Source organism: Notolabrus celidotus, chromosome 6, assembly GCF_009762535.1.
Source record: "Notolabrus celidotus isolate fNotCel1 chromosome 6, fNotCel1.pri, whole genome shotgun sequence".
Taxonomy (NCBI): Eukaryota; Metazoa; Chordata; class Actinopteri; order Labriformes; family Labridae; genus Notolabrus; species Notolabrus celidotus.
The window spans coordinates 37921087-37945615 of record NC_048277.1 but is presented as its reverse complement, the minus strand read 5'-3'; the positions used below and the strand labels follow the sequence as shown (position 1 = coordinate 37945615).

The following is a 24529-nucleotide window of genomic DNA, read 5'->3' as shown; positions in this document are numbered from 1 at the left end:
ATGAAAAAAGTAAGAATGGTAAATCTTAAGCAAAATTTATGAAAAAATTACTATTGTGCATCGGACATGAAAATCATAAAAAATAGTGAAAAAGTGCATGTGGAGTAAGATTATGTGAAAAGTAAAAAAAAAATGTCTGTTGCATATTTAAAAGAAAAAAGGTAAAAAATGTGTATCTGATGTGAAAATCTAAAAAAAGTTAAAAAAAACTTTCATCTGATGCTAACATTATGAAAAAAGTAAAAATGTTGCATTTAACGCAAAAATAAGAAAAAAATTAAATATCCTTCATCTGAAACAAAAATCATCAAAAACAGTCAAAATCATGCATCTCATGTGAAATCATGGAAAAATAAAAGTTTGCACATCTCATGTCAAAATAGTGAAAAAGTGCATGTGGTGTAAGATTATGTGAAAAGTAAAAAAAAAAGTCTGTTGCATATTTTTTTTAAAAAAGGTAAAAAATGTGTATCTGATGTGAAAATCTTAAAAAAAAGTAAAAAAAAAAGTAAAAAAAAGCTAACATTTTGAAAAAAGTAAAAATTCTGCATTTAATGCAAAAATAAGGAAAAAAGTAAATATTCCTCATCTGAAAGAAAAAATCATTAAAAACAGTCAAAATCATGCATCTCATGTAAAATCCATAAAAATAAAATTAGCATCTGATGCTAACATCATGAAGAAAGTAAAAAATTGTTTCAGACTTGAAATTCATGAGAAAAGTACAATTTAGCATTTGGTGCAAAAATCATGAAAAAGATCCCAAATCTGACACTCTGAGGGACAAGTGTCAACAAGAACCTGTGGACATTTTCTGGAGCAAAGCTTCTAAAATGTACTTAAGTGTCCCTGATTTAAGAGTCTAACAGGTTCTGAAGATCTGGAGAAGGTCCGGTGAGTTGCTTCAGTCAGCAGCTTTATTAAACCAGACTGTAACGCCTGCAGTGTAATCCTCACAGTAATCCAGCTGTTGCATTAATGTTTCCAAAGACTGTGATGTTACTGCATACAACCACAGAGAGCTCCAGCATGTTACTCATTAACCAGAAGTTATCTCTGCAGGATCTTTTTTATTGTTCTGGTCTGAGTCTGTCAGGGACTGAAAACAGGAACCTTTGGGGGGGGGCGCTCTTTGATCAGGAGGAGGTTTTATGTGACAGCTGTTGCAATCCCCAACAGGTGAAACCACAACCCTGAGGTTCATCCTGTAAACGCTCCCTCACCTTCATCAGCAGGTCGTCCAGCAGCCCCATGTTGGCCTCCTGAGCCTTGATGGTGTGGGAGAAAAAGGCGTACGTCTTCCCGGGGATGACTTTCTCCTCTGGCGGCCTCTTCACCCCGAGGATCAAGGACGCCTCGGATATGTCCTCCTGAACGACGGCGCCCGCCCTCATGTAGTACTGAAATGAAACACAGTGTTACCAAACCTTTGATTTGACAAAGAACTGTGTGGGAACGCTCACTTCTTAGGGTGTCACCTTTTCGTGGATGGCTCTGCGGTTGGACGGTTGGACGAGGACTTTGACGCCGGCGTTGGTGAGCTCTCTGATGTGGCGCGGGGCAAGCGGCGCCCTCCTCTCCCAGGGGTTGATGTCCTCGCGGCGGATGGCCATGATGGCCCTGTGGTGCTCATAGCGCCGCTGGCCCGCGAGGCAGCTCTGCGTCCTCTTACCTTGGCGACTGAGGAGTCGGAACATGACTGCGCCCCCCCTGCTCAGGACAGAGACACGAGCTTCAGACGTTAAAACAGGAAATGGTGACGAATACTTCAAACACAATCAGAGCGTTACCCTGTTTGAACGACCCTCAGGTGAGTTACAGACAGTGTGAGGGAGAGGTCAGAGGTCAGTTAGGTTTGCTGCTGGGAGAGAGCTGCTGACATGCAGGTGGTTTTGACTCTAAAGTGACATAACACACACTTTTCACAGCTGAGAACACAGAAAACATCCTTTATACATGAACAGCACGCTCAGTATAACCATTAACACAGCATGGAGGCAGCTCTGAGACTGATCCAATCAAATCTGTTAATGAGGGCGAGAGAGAGGCGCTGTCTCAGTTTCTTATCTAACCCAGAATAAAATGTTAAAATGGAAAGTGGGGACTAACTTTTGTAATATCCCTTTAAAAACCATTTTCTGAGCTTTATATAAGAGAATTTTCAAGAGTTAAACAAGTTCAGAAAAACAAAAAAACACCTATACTGGCTTTAATCAACATTTACTGATTGCTAATTTACAGTTTTAATCTTTTTTTGTTCAAAATATTCAAAAATAAAATGATAAAAATGGAAAGTGGGGACTATCTTTTGTAATATCCCTTTAAAAAATTACCATGATAGTGCCCAGATTTATGATTTTCTGAGCTATGATTTGATTTATGAGCCAAAATAATGCAGAAAATAATGGGGATACCTAAAGAATGACAATAAATGTGAATTTAAAATGCAAGAAATTAGTTAGACAAGTTTATAGAAACAAAAAAAGCATCTATACTGGCTTTATTCAACATTTAAAGATTGCTTATTTACTGTTTTTACCTTGTTTGTTCAAACTATTCAAACATAAAATGATAAAAGTGGAAATTTCATAGGTTGCTTTTGTTTCCAACACCCTGCCATGACTCTAACAAGTCAGAAAAACAAGCTAGCAACACTCCCAATAAAAACCCAACCTGGAAAAACATAAATATACTTTCATTTTAGTAAATATTAAACTCTTAAGTGTTCATAAATGAGCCTGAAAGCTGCTTTTTAGAGATATCCTTATACGATTAATCAAATCCAGGCTAACAGTTTCCTCCTGTTTCCACTCACCATGCTAATAAGCTGCTAATTGTAGCTTAATATCAAGTAACAGAAATGTAAGAGTGAGCAGGAAGCTGAATATTGTATTTTTACATTGGAAATAATCTGTTTCATTTACAGTTATGGGCCCATTCATAGTTCTTCAAATTAGCTAGCTTAGCTGCATTAAACTGAACATTTCCAGTGACCATGTCAGAATCAGTCCTTTAACATCACCGTATTATAATCCAGGCTAGCATTTTTCCTCCTGATTCCAGTCATCATGCTAAGCTAAGCTAACAGGCTGCAAATTGTAGCTTAATATCAACCAACAAAAATGTAAGGATGAGCAGGAACCTGACTATTGATTTGGAAGTCGTTTTTTTTTAATTCGACATTTGACATTTTTAAGTTGAAAATAGCCGCGTTCATAGTTAGCTTTGTAGCCTTCTTCAAATTAGCTAGCTTAGCTGTTATTGCTAGCATTAAACTGAACATTTACAGTGACCACATGAGCACCTAATTCACTTTTAATGTCACGTCATTATCAGAATCAGTCCTTTTACAGCGTCGTGTTAGACCCCGTGTTCAATAAGGTGCTAGCTTAAATGCTATCTTACATTTTGTGGACCACTCAACCTCACAAAAATATATAGTTAATATAAACACGCTAATATAACTTAGCCTGACTTCTCCTGGGACGTTGACGTGAGTACAGTTAGTCTACCAAATATGCAATTACAACAATATTCGTAGCAACAGTCTGTTCTTCATAGCAACAGTCTGTTCTTCATAGCAACGGTCTGTTCTTCATAGCAACGGTCTGCTACCAGTAAATAACGGACCATTGTTAAGCAAGGACCAATCAGAATCCAGTATAGCCTCCTCTGACATTACATGTGTTCTTCCAACATGTCAAACTCTTCCTTCAGACCCTCTGGGACTCTCTTGAGAGCCCTTAAGGGGTCCTGGATTTCCAGTTTGGGGACTAACCGTGGAGAGCAAAAACCATTTGAGCGTTATTGTAAATATTAAAAAGCAGTAATTTTAAAAAGTGTAAAATGATCCCAGATGTGGATCATACAGCAAAGTGACACCTGGAGAGTTACAGTAACTCTCTGTATATAAGATCTGTGGGTCTAAAGTCAGTATGAATGGAGTCTGCTGCCTCTGGGTCACTCAGACTGGAACCACATGGGTCAGTTCCTGGATCTGCTCCCCTCCCTGGGACTCGAACCTGGTTCTCTCAAACACCTATCAGGTAATCGATACAGGGGTCGATCCGCAGCCGGGCGCACTCACCTTTGAGACCGGGTTCAGATCACCAGGTCCTGACGGGGAAATGTGGCGACGGTTCAGGGACTACAGGAGAGTCACACAGAGGTGAGAGGAACTTTACAGGATCCACTTCGCACACATCCACGGGGTATGTAATCCATATCCGGTGTGGATTTCAAAATAAAACTCAGATTTCAGGCAGGCAGTCTGACATCTTTTAAATCTCTTCTTCAATCCCATTTTTAAAGACTTGCTTTAACTTGAACTAATTCATTGTTTTAAATTGTATTTGATTATTTTATTTGATTATTTATTGTTTTAATTTATTTATTTATTTTCATTTATTATCCATTTCCATTTTTTTATTTTTTTTTTATTTTTTTTTTTTAAATTTATGTATTTTATCTACTGGTCTATTGTCACAGCACTACATTCTGTTTAATTTATTCTTTTTAACCTCACGTTGTATTCTGTTTTGCATGTTTATGTTTGTTTAAATAACCTGGTGCAATTTTATCCATGCAATAACATACCTTACTATCTATTTATCAGATAGAAGTGTACATAGTGTGTATACATCTGTAATAGTTTATTTTATTTTATTTTATTCTATTCCATTTTACCCTTGTCATTGCTATTATTATTGTTATTATATTTTTTAACTATGTAAGTACATTGTTGTATTCCCCTGTCCCGTGTTGTAAGCTGCTGTAACAAAAGTATTTCCCCCAATGGGGGACCAATAAAGTATATCTTATCTTATCTTATCTTATTGTTGAAATTCCTCCTCCCTGTCTGTCCAAAGGTTTACTTTGTTATTCGAACCATGCTTTGTTTGTAAAAGCACTATGTAAACATTTGTTTTTAAAGGTGCTATATAAATAAAGTTGTTATTATTATTATCATTATTTCTAACTAGTTTATATTGCTTGCCTCTCTGACAGGGAGTTTAAAAGACGGCAAAGTCATGTTAATTAAATAATTATAATATTAAAAGTTATTATTTAAGAGTATTTCTTATTTCAAAATGCACTTTTTTTTCAAGAACTTAGAATTTAAATCAGATAGAAATCAAATGTGCATATGAAATACAGCAACCTATCTTTTTAATTCCTTATGTAGTTGATTATCAGCTCCTTAATTCACATTTAAAACAAAATAATCTAACTGAAAGTGGAATAAAGGCCTATAGTTTTTAATCACATATAATAATGAAACGACAACGGAAATACTTGGAGCAGTGCCTGTGTTCTTAAATTGTTACTGTAAAATAACTTCTGCACTTTATTTTATCAAATTGCTTGTATTTTATATTTTAATGTTTGTTGTCGTTGTTATCTGTCTGTTTTGTTTACTATGACGTGTGTTGCTGACTCTCTTGGCCAGGTCACCCTTGTGAAAAGAGGTCTCGATCTCAATGGGTCTTTTATCTGGTTAGATAAAGGTTAATTAAAAGAGTACTTCAGGTAAACATTGCTGTATTTATATGACATAAACCAAATATGACACTTTTAAGATGTAATTTTTTCCCAGACCTTAATAATAATAATAATAATAATAATAATAATAATAATAATAATAATAATAATAATAATAATAAATAAATAAATTAAAAAAAATAACTTTTTTTTCTCTTCACATTTGGAAAAGTTAGTTTTTAAAGTTTTCGTTGTTGGTCTTTTATTTTGAAGGCAGCCCGCTAACTTCCGTTCTTGTCCATATTGACGTCTGTGGAATGAAGGAATCTCTCCTGAGGATTCTTCAGGCTTCAGTCACTTTGTTTTCATGTCCAGCTCACCCCGCGTGGGCGGCTTCAGTCCCTCAGGAGAGGGTGTGTTACTTTTTAATGTTTGTAAAGTTTTCACTTCTGTTTAACTATTTTAAACTAAAGAGGAAGAAAGTGTCTGAAAGTCATTGACTCTCTGAAGGCGGGGCTGTGAGGATGTCACCGCATACACGAGCTGCACTGAGGAGGAAACCCAGCGCTCCTGCGCTGCTACCCTTCAGAGAGCTCCACAGAGCACGAGCTGCCTCCTCTCAGTCGATTTAAAGCGGTCTGAGTGTTTACATATCTGTACAGTACTGAAGTCTCTCCACCAATCAGCTTCCAGAGTTAGAGGAACGGCCCCCTGCTCAGCCTGTCGCTCACAGATGACGTCAGGAAGCCTTAAAAATACCTTCTAGCCATCCAACAGTTGCTATGGCTGCAGATAATATCAATATAATATACTTTTAAGTCATTATATGTATCATGAATTTTAATTAGGCTTGTTAATTTAACTGGTTTTTATCTTAATTTATATTTACAGATTAAATTAAAGAAATAATAAAACTTTCATTAAAGCTCCTGTGAGGAGTTTTTAGCTGGTTATGAAACAGACTGAAAGTAACAGTGTTGAATCTTTATGACACACAAAAGTAAATTAGACTATTAGCAATTAAATAAACAATTCATAAACAGTTATTTTAAAGCCTGCAACTCCTGCAAAGGGGGTAGGTGTCAGCAAAATTCAAATTGCACTGAAAAAATAGCTTTTTCTGCATTTTGTATTTTAGAAAACACTATCTAGACAGGCGGCCTCCATGGAAGTGGTGTAGACGAAAAAGGCTCATTCTAATGAATATTATTTAACATTTATATGAAATCAGTTCTGCTAAATATCACTAAATACAAAACACTGCACCTTTAAACTATCAATATCTTATCTCTTTAACCTTTGACTCGTTAGATTTATATTAAACATTTAAATTTATATTTAACATTTATATTTAGCATTTATATTTAGCATTTAAATTTATCATTTAAATTTAACATTTATATTTATATTTAAGATTTATAATTAGCATTTGGATTTATATTTAATATTTGGATTTGTATTTAGCATTTGGATTGATATTTAACATTTAGATTTATATTTACCATTTGGATTTATATTTAAAATTAGGTTTAGATTTAACATGTCATATTTATATTTACCATTTAGATTTAGATTAGGCATTTGGATTTATATTTAACATTTATATTTAAATTGAAAACTTAGATTTATATTCAGCATTTGGATTTATATTTAACATTTGGATTTATATTTAACATTTAATATTTAGATTTAGCATTTGGATTTACATTTAACATTTATATTTAACATTTGGATTAATATTAAACATTTAATATTTATATTTAGCATTTGGATTTATATTTAACATTTATATTTATATTGTTCATTTAGATTTAGATTTAGCATTTGGATTTATATTTAACATTTAGATTTAGATTTAACATTTAGATTTAAATTGAACATTTAGATTTAGCATTTGGATTTTTATTCAACATTAAGATTTATATTTAGCATTTGGATTTATATTTAACATTTAATATTTAGATTTAGCATTTGGATTTACATTTAACATTTATATTTATATTTAACATTTATATTTATATTTAACATTTAATATTTATATTTAGCATTTGGATTAATTTAACATTTAGATTTAGATATAACATTTAGATTTAAATTTAACATTTATATTTAGCATTTGGATTTATATTCAACATTAAGATTTATATTTAGCATTTGGATTTATATTTAACATTTAATATTTAGATTTAGCATTTGGATTTACATTTAACATTTATATTTATATTTAACATTTAGATTTAGATTTAACATCTAGATTTAAATTTAACATTTATATTTAGCATTTGGATTTATATTTAACATTTAGATTTAGATTTAACATTTAGATTTAAATTTAACATTTATATTTAGCATTTGGATTTATATTTAACATTTAGATTTATATTTTGCATTTGGATTTAACACTGATTTTAACTTAATATATTTTTCACAACAAAATTCAATATGAAGAAAATCAGAAATATTCCTCTAAATGTGATAAAAAAAAAAGTGACATTTAAAAATTCACTCTACATTATTATGATATTTTGGAGCTAAATGTGGAGAACATTTTTTTTCAGTGTGCACAACTTTACAAACAGCGCCCCCTACTGTCCGTTGTTTGAGTGCTGGACCCTTAATGACTCTGAGATAGAAGGACTGTTCAGGTCCACAGTGTTGACAGAAGCACGTTTTAAAAGGCAGATACACACAGTTGTTTTTATTTATCATCTTTTCCTTGTTAAACATCTGCAGCAGGAGGCCCCGGAAAAAAAAACAAAAAGAAGCTTCATTGTGACGAGAAACTTTTTTTTTTCTTATAAGAGTGGTACAATTTAAAATAAATATAATAAAACACTTCTTTTTACAATAATCCTGAGACTGAAATAAACAAGAAGAACAGACCGAGGGACCGGAGGTGTGGAGGTGAATTAAGAACCCCTTATAGAACTGAACACGGAGGCTGTGCTTCAACGGTGATCTGTTTCCTACTCTACAATAAAGAGAGTGTGTCTCCTCTGTACACGCATGTTTGTCAAGTGCAGAACGCCAAGTCCTCCCATTAAAGTGTGTCACATTTTACATCATTTAAAAGATGAACTCAGCAGATATTAAAACCTCTTTGAGCTCCATCTACGGTCTTTATATCTCCAAGGCGACTACTTCATTAATCAATATTCAAATTCTCCACGAGAGTCAAAGTTCAGGGTGTTGATGATACACTGAGAGGGTCTAATTTGAATGCAAAGTGTGTTCTCTGTGAGAGGAGGAACACACTTTGACCTGCAGTGAAAAGACGCTTTATAAGGTCAGGAGAGTTATGGACGTTTGATTTGTTGGATTTGAAGTGCAGTAAGGAGAAAGGTCTCAGGTTGTTATCGTGTGCTGAGATAGTAACTTCCCCCCCACAGGATAATTGCATTGTGCACACAGCATAATGTACGTGTTCACACAAGATAATACCTTGTTTATACAAGATAACATATGCCAACAAGATCATTATATAGTGTTTGTAAAGTTTGACTTCCTGGGACTTCAGGAGCTCTGGACTGTTGAGACCAAAGACTGTTTATATAATGGACAGCGTCGCTCCGCCTTTTCTCATTGTACGGTTTTGAAGCCAAAATATCCTGTTCCAGAACGCTGCCATCTTCTCTCTCTACGGCGGCTGTCAATCAAAGTAAAACCCTGAATGTAACTTTAGTTATTCAGCCTTCATTTTTCAATAGTTCAGTCCTTATTTATTTATTTTGCTGGTTTGAGTGTATTTGTTTGTGTTCCTTTATCTATTACTTAGTCACTTAAATTAGTTACTCTTCAATATTTCTCCTTTACCAATAATGATACTTTTTTTTTTTTCTGTTTGTTATTTTAAAGGTGACATATCATGCAAAATTGACTTTTTAATGGTTCTTTACCTGAAATCTGTGTCCCTGTCTACAAACCCCCTGAGAATGAAAAAAATCCATTCTGCCCCTGTTCTGATTTCTCCACCTTTCTGTAAATGTGTGCTGAAACCAGCCGTTTCAGACTTCAGTGTTTTTGTTACGTAACAACAATATCCGGTCTGTAACAGGAAGTCAGAGCTCGGAGCTTGTTCAGCCCATAGACTGTATAAAATACAACTCAACCCCTCCTCCGTTTTTCATTCCCTGCACACATGTGTGCTAACAAGGAGCTTAGGAGGGAGGCATGCTAGTTGTAGGCTGTCTTAATAAACACAAAGGTCGCTTTGACTCCCCACGTCTGCAGATTTGAAGATCTAGTGGATGATTTTTATTTGTCATGGATAAGTGCTAGCGCTAGTTAGCATAGCCACATAGCTATATGTTCATAGCTCTAGCTGCAGCTGTGTACCAAGACACACGTCGACATACTGACAAATAAAACAACAAGAAACACTAAATCTGTGACCAATGGTTCAGAAAGGTCCTGCTGCCTTTCTGGCAGAGGTCGGTTTTACTCCCCACGTCTGCAGATTTGAAGATCTAGTGGATGATTTTTATTTATCATGGATAAGTGCTAGTGCTAGTTAGCATAGCCACATAGCTACATGTTGGTAGCTGTGTACCAAGACACACGTCGACATGCTGATAAATAAAACAACAAGAAACACTAAATCTGTGACCAATGGTTCAGAAAGGTCCTGCTGCAGGCGCCTCTCCGTCAGGATCAGATTCTGGATCAGATTCAGAGGGTTTGTGAGCAGCCGTGTATATTCAGCCAACATGTAAACATTAGATCAACGTGCTGGACAGCCGAGGCCACACCCACTTCCTGAGGGGGCGTGGTCAGAGAGAAAACAGACTGTTCTGATGAGGAATGAAGAAGAGGACTTTTCAGGCAGACCAAAATCTGATTTCAAAGTGTTTTTTTGAGCATAAACTTTAAAGACATGTTTTGGGGACCTCTTAAACCAATATATGTTGATGACAAAAGCGTGATATGTCACCTTTAAAACCCCGTTTTTTAAGTGTGACTTGAGTTACGACCCCAAAGATTTTAGGGTTATACAATAATCTTGTTCCTTATATTACATTGTATATACACACATATATATATATATATATATTCCTTATATAAACCACACATGTGTATCATTCTGCAGCTGTTTGAAGTGAATGTCTTTGCTTTATCACGTGTTTTATGGGATTTTCTCCATTTTTATTACTGCGTATGCATTTGTGAAACTTCCTCTGTATTTTGTATTTTGTTGTGTGATTGTGTGTCGAGTTTAACCCTCCTGTTATGTTCGTTTCTCAGGGACAGCAATAATGTTCTTGGGTCAATTTGACCCGGGGCATATTTAATGATACAGAAGTATCAGAACCCCAAAAATTCCCAATAAACATTTTTTAAATCTCATTATAAACTCCATTACTAACCATTTAAAGGAGAATAACTCACTTTGTTTTCATGAAAATTCATGATAAAACATTTTTAAATGTAGATTGGAAAGCCCTGAATATAATGAAAATAATTGTACATGACTTTGTTAATTCTATTTTGCATTTTATCTATTTTTTTGATGTTGATAAATTATTCTATTTAAGTTGATTGCGCTAATTATGCCAAGCAGAAGAAGTTTCATACCAAATGAATTATTTTAACATTTTTCTTAAGATTTTTTAACTTTAAAATGGGTCAAATTGACCCGCAACATAACAGGAGGGCAAACCTCTAATAACTCACGAAAAAGAGAAACATTCTTATCATGTGTATTTATTTTTTAAAGTTTGACCGCAGCCCCATTCAAATGAATGGAGGAGACGGAGTTTTTGACCTATACTGCAGCCAGCCACTAGGGGGAGCAGTTTTTGTGGCGGCCTCACTTCAAGCCGAGCGAGATGACGTCCATTTCATATACAGTCTACGGTCTTAACAGGAGTCTGGACTTGTTTATGTCTTTAGTTGGTAGCCAGGTAATACAGGTAAAGAGTTGCACACTGTAGCTTTAAGAAAAGACTACTCAAAGTAGGAGGATTATTGTATCTGGGGACTACTTTCTGTGGCGGATGAATCCATATTTGATGCTGTAGGGAGTTTTTGGTGATGTTCTAGTTTGGTCTTTTTGGAGGATTTGTTGACAGTGAGGAGAAATGATCTCTGTTCTCATGATTTAAATGTGGGTACTGATCCTGTTTCCTAAACTTGAATCTGGTCAGACGTGTGTGACGTTTCACCTCGGCAACATCTCCGGTCCCCATCGATCTCACATCCTGAGATGCAACTGAAAGATAAAGAAACTAGTCAGGACTTACGATAGAGTAATTAGCCTTCTTTTTTAAATATCAGCGGCTAATAATCAGAGGAAAGTTTGAGTCCTCGCTCCAACACGAGTCCAGAGCGGCGGAAACATCACAGCCAGGCCCCCGAGGTTTCCTTAGGTCAGTTTGAGGCCGGCTTCAGGGCCTGAGGGGTCAGAGGTCAGGGGTCAGAACGTGTCTGGGTGGTGGGGGGATGGGGGGGTTGTGAGGAAGCATCCTGATGGCATTGCAGGGTCAAGTTCAAGATGAAGGGTCAAGATGGGGGGTCAACAGGCCTGAGAGGAGTCCAGGACGGGGTTTTATTCAGGGTTTCTTCAGGGTCACGTTTAGGGAACTTCATACAAAGGTCATATCAGACTTTGAGGGCACAGTTGGACAAGCTGCTCGCATTTAAGAGAAAGAGATGTTGACCCAACGGCACAAAGGGGGTCTCACTTTACCGTGATGTAATGAAACAGCGTGGATTTCATTGGAAAGGTCCTTTTTGGAGCAGATTCGTGGTCTGGGAAGGTCAAACTTTGGAATACTGACGATTATTTTGGGGTTGAATTTAGATAACTGCCCCAAACGTTGACCATGTCCATTTAAACTTGAGCTTTTACACTTAAACATTCATAAAAAAGGGGAGAATTTAAGAGTTTTTCTTGCCTGGGACTGAAGGTCAGAATACCTCGACCCTTGTTGGTTGGATTTCAACCATTTCAAAAGTCTACAAAGAGTCAGGAGTAAATATGTTTTCTGCAAAAAGTGAAACCCAAATTAGGCGTCAAGATGGACAATTTGGGACTATAAGGGAACTCACTGGAGAAAATCCCTCTAATCTGGGGGCAAACGTTCCAAAATCTTCATCAAATCTCCACCCCAACATCCTCAGGACTCAGGAAACCAGGCCTTCAAGAGTTCGAGTTCAGTTCCAGGTCTGTCAGGGTCCCACAGGGAGACCTGAAGCGGGGGTTTTTGGTGTTTTTTTGGGGGGGGGATGAAACAGAGCAGCAGTGTTCAGGCCTGCGGGGGCGACTGCGGGCCAGCCAGGTCGTGCAGCTTCCTGATGTGTTTCTTCAGGTCAAAGTTCCTGCAGAAGCCCTTTCCACAGGTGGGGCAGGTGAAGGGCTTCTTGTCGTTGTGCGTGTGCATGTGGAAGGTGAGGTTGTACACCTGGTGGAACGCCTTGCTGCAGATGGAGCACTTGAACTGCTTCTCCCCGCTGTGCGTCAGCTTGTGGTTCTTGTAGTTTCCTGCAGGAGGACGAAGAAGGAGGAAGAGGAAGAGGAGTCAGAGAAGAAGAAATACAGCAAAGGTTGTTCAAAAAAGGTGCATTTCCACCAAGAGTTGAAATGCAAATGGTCTTTTAGCCCCCAGAACTACTTTCCCCTGTACTAAAATGTTCCTGTGCCCCCATTGTTGTCTGCGTTTCGACCGCGGGCTGAAGTCCCGGGTAGATTGTGTAAATCAGGCCAGTGACGTATGGAGGAAAAAAAAGTAAATGCACTACACCACCAGACCAGTAGAGGGCAGTAACACAAAGAGGAATGCCATTCATCACAGATGACACCATAGAAGCAGACGGACAGGCAGGTATCATTATGAGCAACACAACAGTTAGCCTGTTAGCATGAAGAGACTCAGCTGGCGCTGTTTTAGATGGTGCTATATTTCATCACAGATGGAAAAAAAATGACTGTGAATGGTTTTAGGAAAAATTTGACAAAAAAATTGAAAAAAATAAATTGAAAAAAAAAATTGGACAAAAAGAAATTTGAAAAAAAGACATTTTGAAAAAAATAGAATTTTTTTTTTTTAAATAAAATAAAAAAAAGACATTTTGAATAAAAAATTGCAAAAAAAAATTGCAAAAAAAAAAATTTGCAAAAAAGACATTTTGAATAAATATTTGAAAAAAAAAATTGAAAAAAAAATTGAAAAAAAAATTGAAAAAAAAATTTTGACAAAAAATTTTTTTGACAAAAAAAAATTTTGACAAAAAAAAATTTTGACTAAAAAGTTGACCCGGAGTATGTTTTAGATGGTGCTATATTTCATCACAGATGGATTCACTGAATCGACACGTGAGAGGAGATAAGCGCGAGTAGCAAAGACGTTTCAACACGGCTTTAAAATCCTTTTGAACTCTAAAAGCCGTGGCAGAGATCGACCGGTGTTTTGGTTTAAACGGCGACTCTGTTAACTGGAGACTCTCAGCCGGACGCATCCCTCATAAACGTCTTTAGACCATCATTAAATATCTGATGAGGATATTTTGAAATCTTAATAAAAACTAAACTAGTTTGCATTCCCAGGAACTCCCTCTGTGTTTCAACAGCTGTGTAAACTCCACAAACACCGACACGTTCAGCTGAAGGTCTCCAGTTTACAGGGTCACTTTTAAAACCGGAACACCGGGAGGAGAGACGCATTCACGGTGGTCTGAGAGAAGACTACTGTTACAAGCTGCTAAATCAAGAGAATCACAGCTTCTTCTTTTGAAAAGTACACACACATACAAAAAAGATAGAACAAATAAAACTAATGAAAGAAAGAGAAATCAAGAGAATCACAGATGTGTGTGATGTTATTGTGGACGGAGGGAGGAATAAAAACACTGCGGTTAATCTACCAATCAGACACGTTCAACATTGCAGGCCCCGCCCCCCGAAAGTAGGGGGGCAGGGGCTTTTTAAGGGGGAGATTATCTAGGGGTAAAGTTCCTCTGGTCGAAATGCCTCTAAAGACTTCCCTTTCGATCACATCAGTGGAACTTTTTTTAAGAACACAAATACAATGTTAGGTTTTTAAATTGAGCATATTACTTGTTTTTTTCTTGTATTTTATTTATGGCTGCAAGTTTTGTGTGTTTTGTCGAATCTGGCGGGTAGTTCGTGCGTCGCAACTTAGCGCCCGCTGCAGCATAGATAGCTGGATTAAAAACGTTAGCTAGCTGCTAACGAAGGCACCGTAATCAGGTGATCTTTGGACCCTTAGAGTTACCAAAACAGACAACTGTCACGACAAAAGCCTGTAGCTTAAAATACCAACACACGGCGGGCTTTCAAGAATACATTCACACGGCTCGTTTGCCACGTTCGTACCATACTTTGAATTTTTGAGGGGATTGTTAATGTCTTTAAATTCAGCCTTCTTGAAGATTGATTTCCTGTCCAAGGTGCGTTACAGGAAAAGGCAGTTTTTGTAAGATCAGTCTAAACTTGAGGTGTAGCGAGGGACAACAAACAAGAGGATCACAAGACTGTCAGGGAGAAGTGTAGTTAATGAAGCAAAGAGATCCTGGATATGCTGAATCAAAGGTTTGATGCATGCGTGTCTCTATAATCAGTCACAGACAGATAGGCAGCCTCCACATGTTGTTTCTTGAAAGTAAAGCTCTTTCTAAAATAAGAGCCGTCTTCACTTTAAGTCTTCGAACTCAAAGTGAATATGTACATTAAATGAAAGCTTGTCGTCTGGAGCTCTCTCACTGCCTCGTTGACGGACGGAGCGTGGGTGTAGATGACAGTATCATCAGCATACAGGTGCATCCTTGCCTTGATGTCCTTATCCAGGTCTTTTTATAAAACTAGAGAGTGGGTTCTAAATTGAACCCAGAGGGACTCTTTGAGTGATTGAATGATTCTAGATCCACTCCAGAAGACGACTCTTCGTCCTCTGTGCGGATAATCCGTTTTGTGTCCGCTCTTGTAAAAGTTGAGGTTTGTCACGGCTGACCTCGACATCGCCGTTAAAAGTAAAGTAACAAATTCACCTGCTAATTACTCCCATATGTCCTGGTCCTGCCCGCAACTACAAAGTCAAATTTTTGACACACTGGGAACAGTGTTTGATACAGTCCTTCTCCCTGACCCGCTCACTGTCCTATCTGGAGTCCCACCTTCTGGAGTGTCCAACCTCTCAGCGGCCAAACGGCACGTCTTAGCCTTTACGACTCTGCTAGCTAGACGCCTCATCCTGTTCAGGTGGAAGCACACGCTCCCTCCTTCCCATAACAGCTGGATCAGGGAGATCCTTAGTCAAATTCTTTTTTTTTTTGAACAAATTTTTATTTAAAGTTGTACACATAGTATGTTACAGAGTCTGTTTAGAAGAAATTAAATGAGAAAACATTAGAACTCGGCAGGCATTTCCAGGCAGGCAGTCATAGATAGGTTCCTAGTTTTGGTCTCATCCACACAAAGAAACAAGGAGGGAAAGACCCCCCCCTCAAGTTACTCTATCATAATTGTTTGGCAGTTGAAGGTGCTTAATTACAGGAGCCCACAAAGTTAAGAACAAATCCAATCTACAGTGAAGTTTTGCAGTTATCTTTTCCATCAGATAAACTGTCTTTAATCTCTCTTTCCATTGGTGAAGGGTGGGAGGTAGTGGTTTCAGCCAGGTCAATGTTATCATTTTCCTGGCTACTAATAAAAGGACATGCAACAATTTGACTTTCTTTTTGTCCATAGCTCCCTCTGGGACTAAACCTAATATGTAATATCGTGGATCCAATGGCAAATCAACCTTCAAAATAGATCGAACTTCTATTTGGATCCCTAACCAAAAGTTTTTAATATCGGGCAATCCCAGAAAATGTGGGTATGGTCTCCCACTTGCTTACAGTTTCTCCAACACAGGTTTGACCTATTTCTATCATATTTTGATGTAATCACAGGAGTTTTAAAATATCTCAATTTTAGTTTCCAATTAAATTCTTTCCATGTAGGACTGCTCGTGATTTTATGTCCTTTTTCACAGGCTTTTTCCCATTTTTCATCCTCAATGATAACGTTCATCTCAATCTCCCATCTCTCTTTTATGTCCAGAGAGTTTCCAGAAGAGTGTGTCTGTAAACATTTGTAAATATTTGAAACTATTTTCCTGGCACTCTTTTCATCTATGCATTTTATCAACAAGTGTTCTATAGGTGTGGGTGGTTGTTTCAGAGTGTTCCATTCATTATGTGACATCAAATAATTTCTTAACTGTAAATATCTATAGAGGTCATTGGATAGTAGACCAAATTTATCTTGTAATTGTTTAAACGATTTCAGGGTTTCTCCATCATCCTTAGTCAAATTCAACTTGAAAAGATCTGATTCTCACATGACCTGGAAGCCCTTTACCGAATGCTTAGACAAAAACAACTGTTCACCCAGATGAAGCTCTTTCCCCTTCTCTACCCCTCTTCCTTCTATCTATCTGTCTTAATGTTTATTTAACTTTTTTATTTTCATTTTTTTATTTTTTTATTTAACCTAATTTGGTCTGTCTGTTTTGTTTTTTGTTTTATTTTTTTGCCTTATGTAAGTAATGTGAGGTTTGGGTGGGAGGGGCTTGGGGCCATGGTCATGAAAAGGCCAGTAAAATGGTTGTATTGTGTTGTATTGAAGTACTACCATTGATGCACACACTCTTTATATCTACTTTTTTTTACACTGTCAATGCTTACAGTAAAGTAACAAAGACATTAAGGACAAAACTAGAAACTGATCACTTCTAAGAACAGCTAATATTTAAATATTGTATGTTTCATGGCGGCTCCTTAACCTCAAGTACGTGTGCCGGATTCGTCCACGCATGTTGTGCTGAGTTGTCCCCTTTAAGTACTTGTTCTTCACTGATGTGCTCCTATCTTATCCTCCTTTATGCTTCATTCATTTGTTAGATTAATAAAATATTAATTTTCAGAGTCACATCATTATCAAATATGATGAACACGTTAAAAACACGCTCTGTTCTCTAGGTCGTGATCAGGAACGTGATTGGCCACCCCTGTTGCCGCTCAAAAGTCCTGCGCTGTGATTGGATGGCAGTATCTTAATTCGAATTTGGATGTGTCACATTTTAAAGTGACGTTGGAAAATCTCTTTCATACAGAATTAACCTTTAAAGATTTTATGCTGGCACTTTTTTGTGTTCCTTTTGAACCTAAACATGAATAAAACAACTGTGAAAGTAAACAGTGAAGACAGAGAGGGTAAATACAGAGGCCACCCCGGCCTATGTCCCGGTTGGGCCACCCTAAAAAACAAAGTCTGGTTACGCCCCTGGTAACACAACACTTTACTACATCTGATGTTAATTTTAAAACAAACTACTTTTACATGAAACAACATTTTAGTGTTTGGTTTTTGTAAGCACTGACCTCAGGATGATCGACGTAGGAAATTCAGCTAATGTGTTTAATCTGGCAAATTTACATTTTGCTGCCTATTGCTGACATGTTGATTTATTTGCAGTCTCTTAATTCAATAATTAAACATGAAATGTACACAGTAAAATACATGTTACATGTACATTTGAGATCTGTTATTATTGAACATGTTTCTAATAATAGAGACAATCCCAAATAACCATACTCAGCAGGCGGTACATTTTTTCCCACGCCGTCATGACTTATTTTCCACATTTTAAAGTATTCAAACATTTTATTTATTATTTTATTTAACCTTAATTTAACCAGGTAAGTCATTAAGAACAAATTCTTAATTTTCAAACATCTGTTCTCAGCTCCAGTCTGACTTGAGTTACAACCCCAAAGATTTTTATATAAATATCATATATATATATTCCTTATATAAACCACTGTGTATCATTCTGCGTCTGTTTTAAGTGAATGTCTTTCCTTTATCATGTGTTTTATGGGATTTTCTCCATATTTATTATTGCGTATGCATTTGTGAAACTTCCTCTGCATTTTGTATTTTGTTGTGTGATTGTGTGTCGAGTCTAACCCTCCTGTTATGTTCGTTTCTCTGGGACAGCAATAATGTTCCTGGGTCAATTTGACCCGGGGCATATTCAATTATCCAAAAAGTGTCAGAACCCCCCAAAAAAATCCCTATACACATTTTTTTAAATCTAATTTTTAGCTCCATTAATGAACATTTAAATTAAGATTTAGTCCATTGGTGTTCTTTAATTCTCACAGATCATGCTTCAACTCACACGTTTTTCATTAACATTAATGTTATAACTTTTTTTAAATATACATTAGAAATCCCTAAATATAAATACAATAGTTATGACATAGATTTTTGTTTATTTTATTTTACATTTTGAATTTTTTTTTTTTTCATGAAGTGATATTGATAAATCAAAACCACACCTCTTCTGTCACTCTGCTTAAAATAGACTTTTAAAAGGGTCAATTTGACCGGCAACATAACAGGAGGGTTAAATAAAGGTTATATATATATATGTATATATATGTATGTATATATTATTATTATTACTAGATAACAGGAAAGAGTGAAGCTTAATTAATAACTGCATCCTAATACATTTGGAATAAGGTGTGAGGATGAAAGAGTCACGGTGAACAGGTATTTAAAATATTTCACTACATTTATTTACTGTTTTTGAAACATAAATAATAAGAATACATTATATATTTAACATTTTGCACCATAACTATTTAACTAAAGGCTAGATTTATGTTGTAATACTTGAACAAAACAGAAGCATGAACCCTGACAGGTTATTATTTTGTATTTTGGTGTTTAAGGTAAAAGTTTGAAGCTCACCTTTCTGATGGAATCCTTTCCCACAGAACTCACACACGAACGGTTTGTATCCCGCGTGGATCCGGGTGTGCGTGTTGAGGGTGGAGCTGCGGTTGAAGGCTTTCCCGCACTGGTTACACTTGTGCGGTTTTTCCTACAAATTAAATAGAAATATTAAAAATAACTCATTATTATCAGGGTGGAAAAGCAGATACAGGAGAGTTAAAGGAGAGACACAGGAAGAGCTCAGACACAACAGAGGGAGCAGCGCGAGAGACTTTCAGTTTCAACAAAATGAACCAAAAACACGGATTTAACACTTTTAAAAATAAGATAATACAATTTAATAAATATCTATAATTTGCATACAAACCGTAGGTGACTAATAGGAGATTATGTGCAAGGTTTTAATCACGTTTGACTTCGTGATAAATCCCTTTGTTTTTTTTTATTTTATTTTAATTTAATTATTAAAGAAACATCAACAGAATTAATCTTTGAGTATTAATCAAAGATAGTTTCGTGTTTAGAACAAAAATAAATCGAAGTTTTTACAGAAAATATAACGAAAAAATAAAAATAAATTCCCGCCCTTACCTCTGTAAGTCCCGCCCTCAACAAATAAAAGAATGCTACAGCTGTCACTCACATTTTGATTTGATTGACAGGTGTAATACTACAAAAATTAGGCGGGAAAATGACAAATTATTTCCGTGTTTTTACTTAATTTAAAACTTTTTTAAAATTCAGGCAGAAACAAAAACACAGCCAGAAATTCATCTTTAAGTATTAAATAAAATTAAAAAAATAAAAAATGTGAAAAATAATCACGACATAAACATTAAAATGATTAAAAGTCCCGCCCACACAAATATGACAACGTGATTGGACATTACAGCTGTCACTCATACATTGATTGACAGGAAATATGAGGCTGGAAAAATTCGAAGTTTTCATGTGTTTTGACACTTTTAAAGATTTGTTAGTGTCCTAAAATTTAAAATTTAACTGCAATAATTTTAACATTATTTAATAAATTGAAATCAAATTTAAATAATGTGTATTTAATAATTTTATAATTCTAAAAAAAATAATTAAAGACGAGAAATTAAAGGATACATTTTAGTTAGCCTTTATATTTAACATAAAAAACGAGATTAAAATACAATTTGAAAATAAAAAATATGACAGTGTGTGTGTGTGTGTGTGTGTGTGTGTGTGTGTGTTACCTGAGTGTGTATGATCTTGTGTCTGCACAGTGTGCTCGCCTGTCGGAATCCTTTCCCGCAAACTTTACACACGAACGGTCGCGCGCCTGTGTGCACGGGCATGTGGCGGGTCAGGTTGTAGTGCGCGTTAAACACCTGAGAGAGAGAGAACACGAGGCTGTCATTACACATTTAAAAACACCTTTAAAATAATATTTAGATCATTAAAAACACATATGAAGCATTAAACGTGTCATTGATACGCTGCTCTGTTAATCAAAGGTGAGGATCTTAAGGGGTTCAAACTCAACTCTGCTAATCTCACCCTCTTGTGACACAGTTTGTAGATTATTGTCTAATTTAGAGGGGGAACATGGATAATGGTTTTCTCTTTCATTGTCAGATTAGCTCCAATTAAAGGACACAAACCGGGGGCCTTTAATAGAATCAGATACATTAATTTTAAATGATGTGTGTATCACAGTAACACCCTGAATACACACCAGAAGAACAATTAAAGTCCTTGGTGGCACGTGTTATCTTTATGGAAATGTGTCTTTTTATCATGTAGAATAATCCTGGATTTAATAAAGCAATTAATGAGGATTTAATGGTTTTATTCTGTGTTGAATGAGCCTCAAAATCAGGATCAAATAAAATTGAAATCCAGGTTTTATTTTCTCATTATAATCCAAATGAGTTATTTAGACAGAACACAATTTTTAGCATTTTCAGCTTCATCTTATTACATAAAGTCGACCAACAGAATAGTCGACGTGTTAATTGCGTGCGTAAAAATTACAAATAAAATCATCCAAACATTTAGAAAATAATTTCTTTATTATTTCTACTTCATGTAAGTCTATTTTATTTATTCTGTTTTTTTTTTTTTTTACAATGAATCTGAAAATTTTTCTTCTTACATTCATGAAAATCTGAAAATAAAACATGCATTTAAAAAAAAAAAAGTCGATCTGGGTTTTATTTTAATCATCATGTACATTTATTTTAAATTTCTAGTTATAACAAAAATAATCCGCTTGATTCTGAACACACACACACACACACACACACACACACACACACACACACACACACACACACGGATAAAGATGAGTTTAACGGTTTTAATTTAACGACCCTATAACCGATAATCTGTCACCGACATGAAATCTGTGAATCTTACATTTAATTCACTTTTAATTCTAAAGAGATTATTCAGACCGGAAGTTAGAAAACATCCAGATTTGAAGCTCTAACCTGGATTATTATTAATTTATAAAGAAGAATAAATTCAGAAGATTCAGATTATTAAACCTCTGATTTGATCATTTTAATCTGCGGGTCTGGAGGACTTCCTGACACCTGGGTCTGTGTCCTCCGGGATTAGTACTTTAAATAAATGATAGACTCTGCGCTCACCTTCCCGCAGACCTCACAGGTGAACACTTTGGGTTTGCTGCCGGGACAGGATCCGCTGAGCCGGGCTGCAGCCGCCGCGGAGCTCTTGAAGATCTTGTCCGTGAGGATCTGGTCCCGCTCCTTCATGTAGTGCTGGATCTGACTCTGAGACAGCTCCTTGAAGGCCTGCATCCCGGACACGGGGAACCGCTCCCCGGCCTGCTGCAGGCCCGGTTTGCTCTTCTCCGCCATGAAGGCTTTGTGGCGCGCGCTGAGCAGGTACGAAGCCATGGGGTGCAGGTTCACGAGGCCGGCCGGGGGTGGACACGCGCCGCCGTCCCCGCTGCAGTTCAGGTAACACACGGTGCCCATGGTGGCGGGGAAGGAGGACTGGTTCACCACCCGGGGTCTGAAGAGTTTGTACTGGCCGCCGTGGCTCCCAGAGTCCTCCTGCTGCTGGTTCTTGTAGTTCAGACCGAAACCCAACAAGTCCGCGGGCGCGCCGAGAGAGGACGCGTCCAGGTGTCCCGGATCCAGTCCGGTAATGCTGAGCCGGTGGCCCGGCTCGTACCCGAGCGGCACTAGAGGGATCATGCAGTGCAGCGAGGACGGACACACGTCGGGCTTCCCCACGGGAGCGGACTGGAACCAGCTGGGGAGCGGTATCGACCTGGGCTCGGGCGTCCGGGCCATAATCCGGTCGATGGAGAAAGCGAGAGGCTTGCTGCTGCTGCCGCCCGAGGGGAGCATGTCGGAGCCCGCGGACTGGCTCCCGGAAGCCGGAGGGGAGCCGAGGATCCCCGCTGGGCGGCGGAGAGGTCCGTCCATCACCTTCTCCAGAAGCTGCTGCAGGGACGCCGGGGGTCGGAGCTGCTCCTCACCGGCCCGCGTGAAAGGGCATCATCTGCCGGGGAACCCCCCACCGAATCTCCGGCCCCGTTCCCCCCGCGTATCGACGTGAATCAGGGCGGCCGTGACGCGCTCGATAACGGCGTGCGGAGAGCTGAGACCTGCAGATCGTTACGGTCCAGGAAGGAGAACGGAAGAGGAGATCATTTGCTCAATTCTACTCCGTCGATGATTCTCTGCACTTGTCGCTGCTGGAAGAGGAGGAGGAGAGGAGGAGGAGGAGGTTGTCCCTCACTGGGCAGGACTCCTGGTCAACTGGAAGGTATTTGGTAAATCCCAGGTCTCCTTGTGGTTTCGCGTGACATCATGTTTTTCTCTAATCGGCCGCAGGGTCAGGAGCTGTCAGAGTTTCACATCAGATTTGGAACGCTCCTGAGAGCCAGCCCTTTTACGCACGCCTCAGAGAAGACGGATCTGTCATGGGGGGTGAACTTGAGACAGAAAACGGATCGAGGTATTGAACGGGAAATGGATTTGGAGTCACCGATCTCAGCCTGGGTGGGCTTTGGCTCTCAAACTTTCACTCCAGCGCCTTTTTTCTCCTTTTCTTTTTACGCAGCTGATTTTTTAGATGCCGAAATCCTCCCACAGACTCTTCACACAGACTCTTCACGCAGACTCTTCTCACAGACTCTTCTCAGACTCTGAGAGATCTGCGCTCAAGAGGAGACATGAGAAACACTCCGCGCGCTCTGCTCTCAACACGGTTTTCTGTGTTTTTCGGCTCCTTTTACGCGCAGAGAGAACCGACTTTAAACACTCTGCGGACAGGAGCGCAGAGTCCTCAGGGGGAATCTGAGAGGCTGAGGGTGTAGGACGCGTTCATCCTCTCAGACTGTACGCGGAGACTCAGTGGGTTTGAGGGGAATTTATGTTTTGAAGGTTTGAATAAAAGATAAAGAGAGATAAAGTGAAATCTGAGGGTTTTATAACCGCAACAGAAACCACACAGAGGCAATAAAAACAGGAGAAAACACATGAATATGACATTATTTGTGTGGGTGGCCTTAAAATGAAGGTCTTAAATTACAGATATATTTGTTTTCAGACTTTACGCACGGGGAAAAAAAAGATCATGGTACATTTTTTAAAGGTAATTGAAAACTATTATTGTAACTGAAGGCCTTTTCTATGAATTAAGATCAGATCTGTTAATCTTAGAGACTAAAACATGATGAAAACAAACATTTATGATAAAAAAGGAATTAACGGATAAACCGAGAAATATGAAGAAAAGCCTCAAACTTTGAAAATTCTAATTTTATCATTAAAAAAAAAAAAAGTATGACACTTAATGTTACAGTTCAGCTAATAAAATTCGTTTTCTTCAGTCAGTATAATAAAAAAGTCTGTTTTTAGTTCATTTTTCTGTAAATTTGTAATCAAATTTGAGTTTTGGCGTTTTTTAAAAGGGGCGTTCGATGCGCATGGGATATTTCAGTTACTCCGATATTTCATAATTAAAATCACAAGTTTCAACCTGTTTTTAAAAAAGCCCACACTTTGAAATAAATTATTAATTCAAGTAACATTTACTATAACTGTACACCACGCTTTTTATGCCTATTAAATATCCCTCTACCTCTTTAATCCATCCACTTATTCATCATTTTGTTCCTTTTTTGTTTATCTTAAGGACATTTACGGATTTATTTTGTTTTAATATTTCATTAAAGACCCTCACATCCGATCTATTGTGTTTGTATTTTATTCCAAATCGAAAAAACTGCATGTTTTACTCTTTTCTTTACCTCCACTATCCTCATTTGTGTGTTTTTTTGAATAACAT

The 24529-nt window shown here is 37.3% G+C and overlaps 2 protein-coding genes across 3 annotated transcripts in view; both read right to left on the bottom strand.

The window, feature by feature from the left end:
• The window catches only part of aass (aminoadipate-semialdehyde synthase), a 35563-nt gene extending 31344 nt beyond the window's left edge, over positions 1-4219 (bottom strand). Inside the window, exons 1-3 of one of the 2 annotated variants that reach the window (XR_004631557.1) lie at positions 4088-4219; positions 1479-1710; positions 1224-1400 (exon numbers count right to left, since the gene is read on the bottom strand). Coding sequence is in view for 1 of the 2 variants with exons in the window: in XM_034685589.1 (XP_034541480.1) it covers positions 1224-1400; positions 1479-1697 (396 nt within the window). In the remaining variant the exon portion in view is untranslated. Of the gene's footprint in view, positions 1-1223; positions 1401-1478; positions 1712-4087 lie in introns of both variants that reach the window. The other variant, XM_034685589.1, reaches the window with a different exon arrangement.
• Positions 4220-11236: 7017 nt separating this feature from the next.
• Positions 11237-22659, bottom strand: fezf1 (FEZ family zinc finger 1). Its single transcript, XM_034686124.1, has 4 exons — positions 21853-22659; positions 20452-20586; positions 19244-19376; positions 11237-12961 (listed from the first exon to the last, which is right to left on the bottom strand). Exons 1-4 carry the CDS (start codon positions 22657-22659, stop codon positions 12726-12728), a joined length of 1311 nt encoding a protein of 436 aa, XP_034542015.1. The 3' UTR covers positions 11237-12725.
• Positions 22660-24529: the final 1870 nt, after the last annotated feature.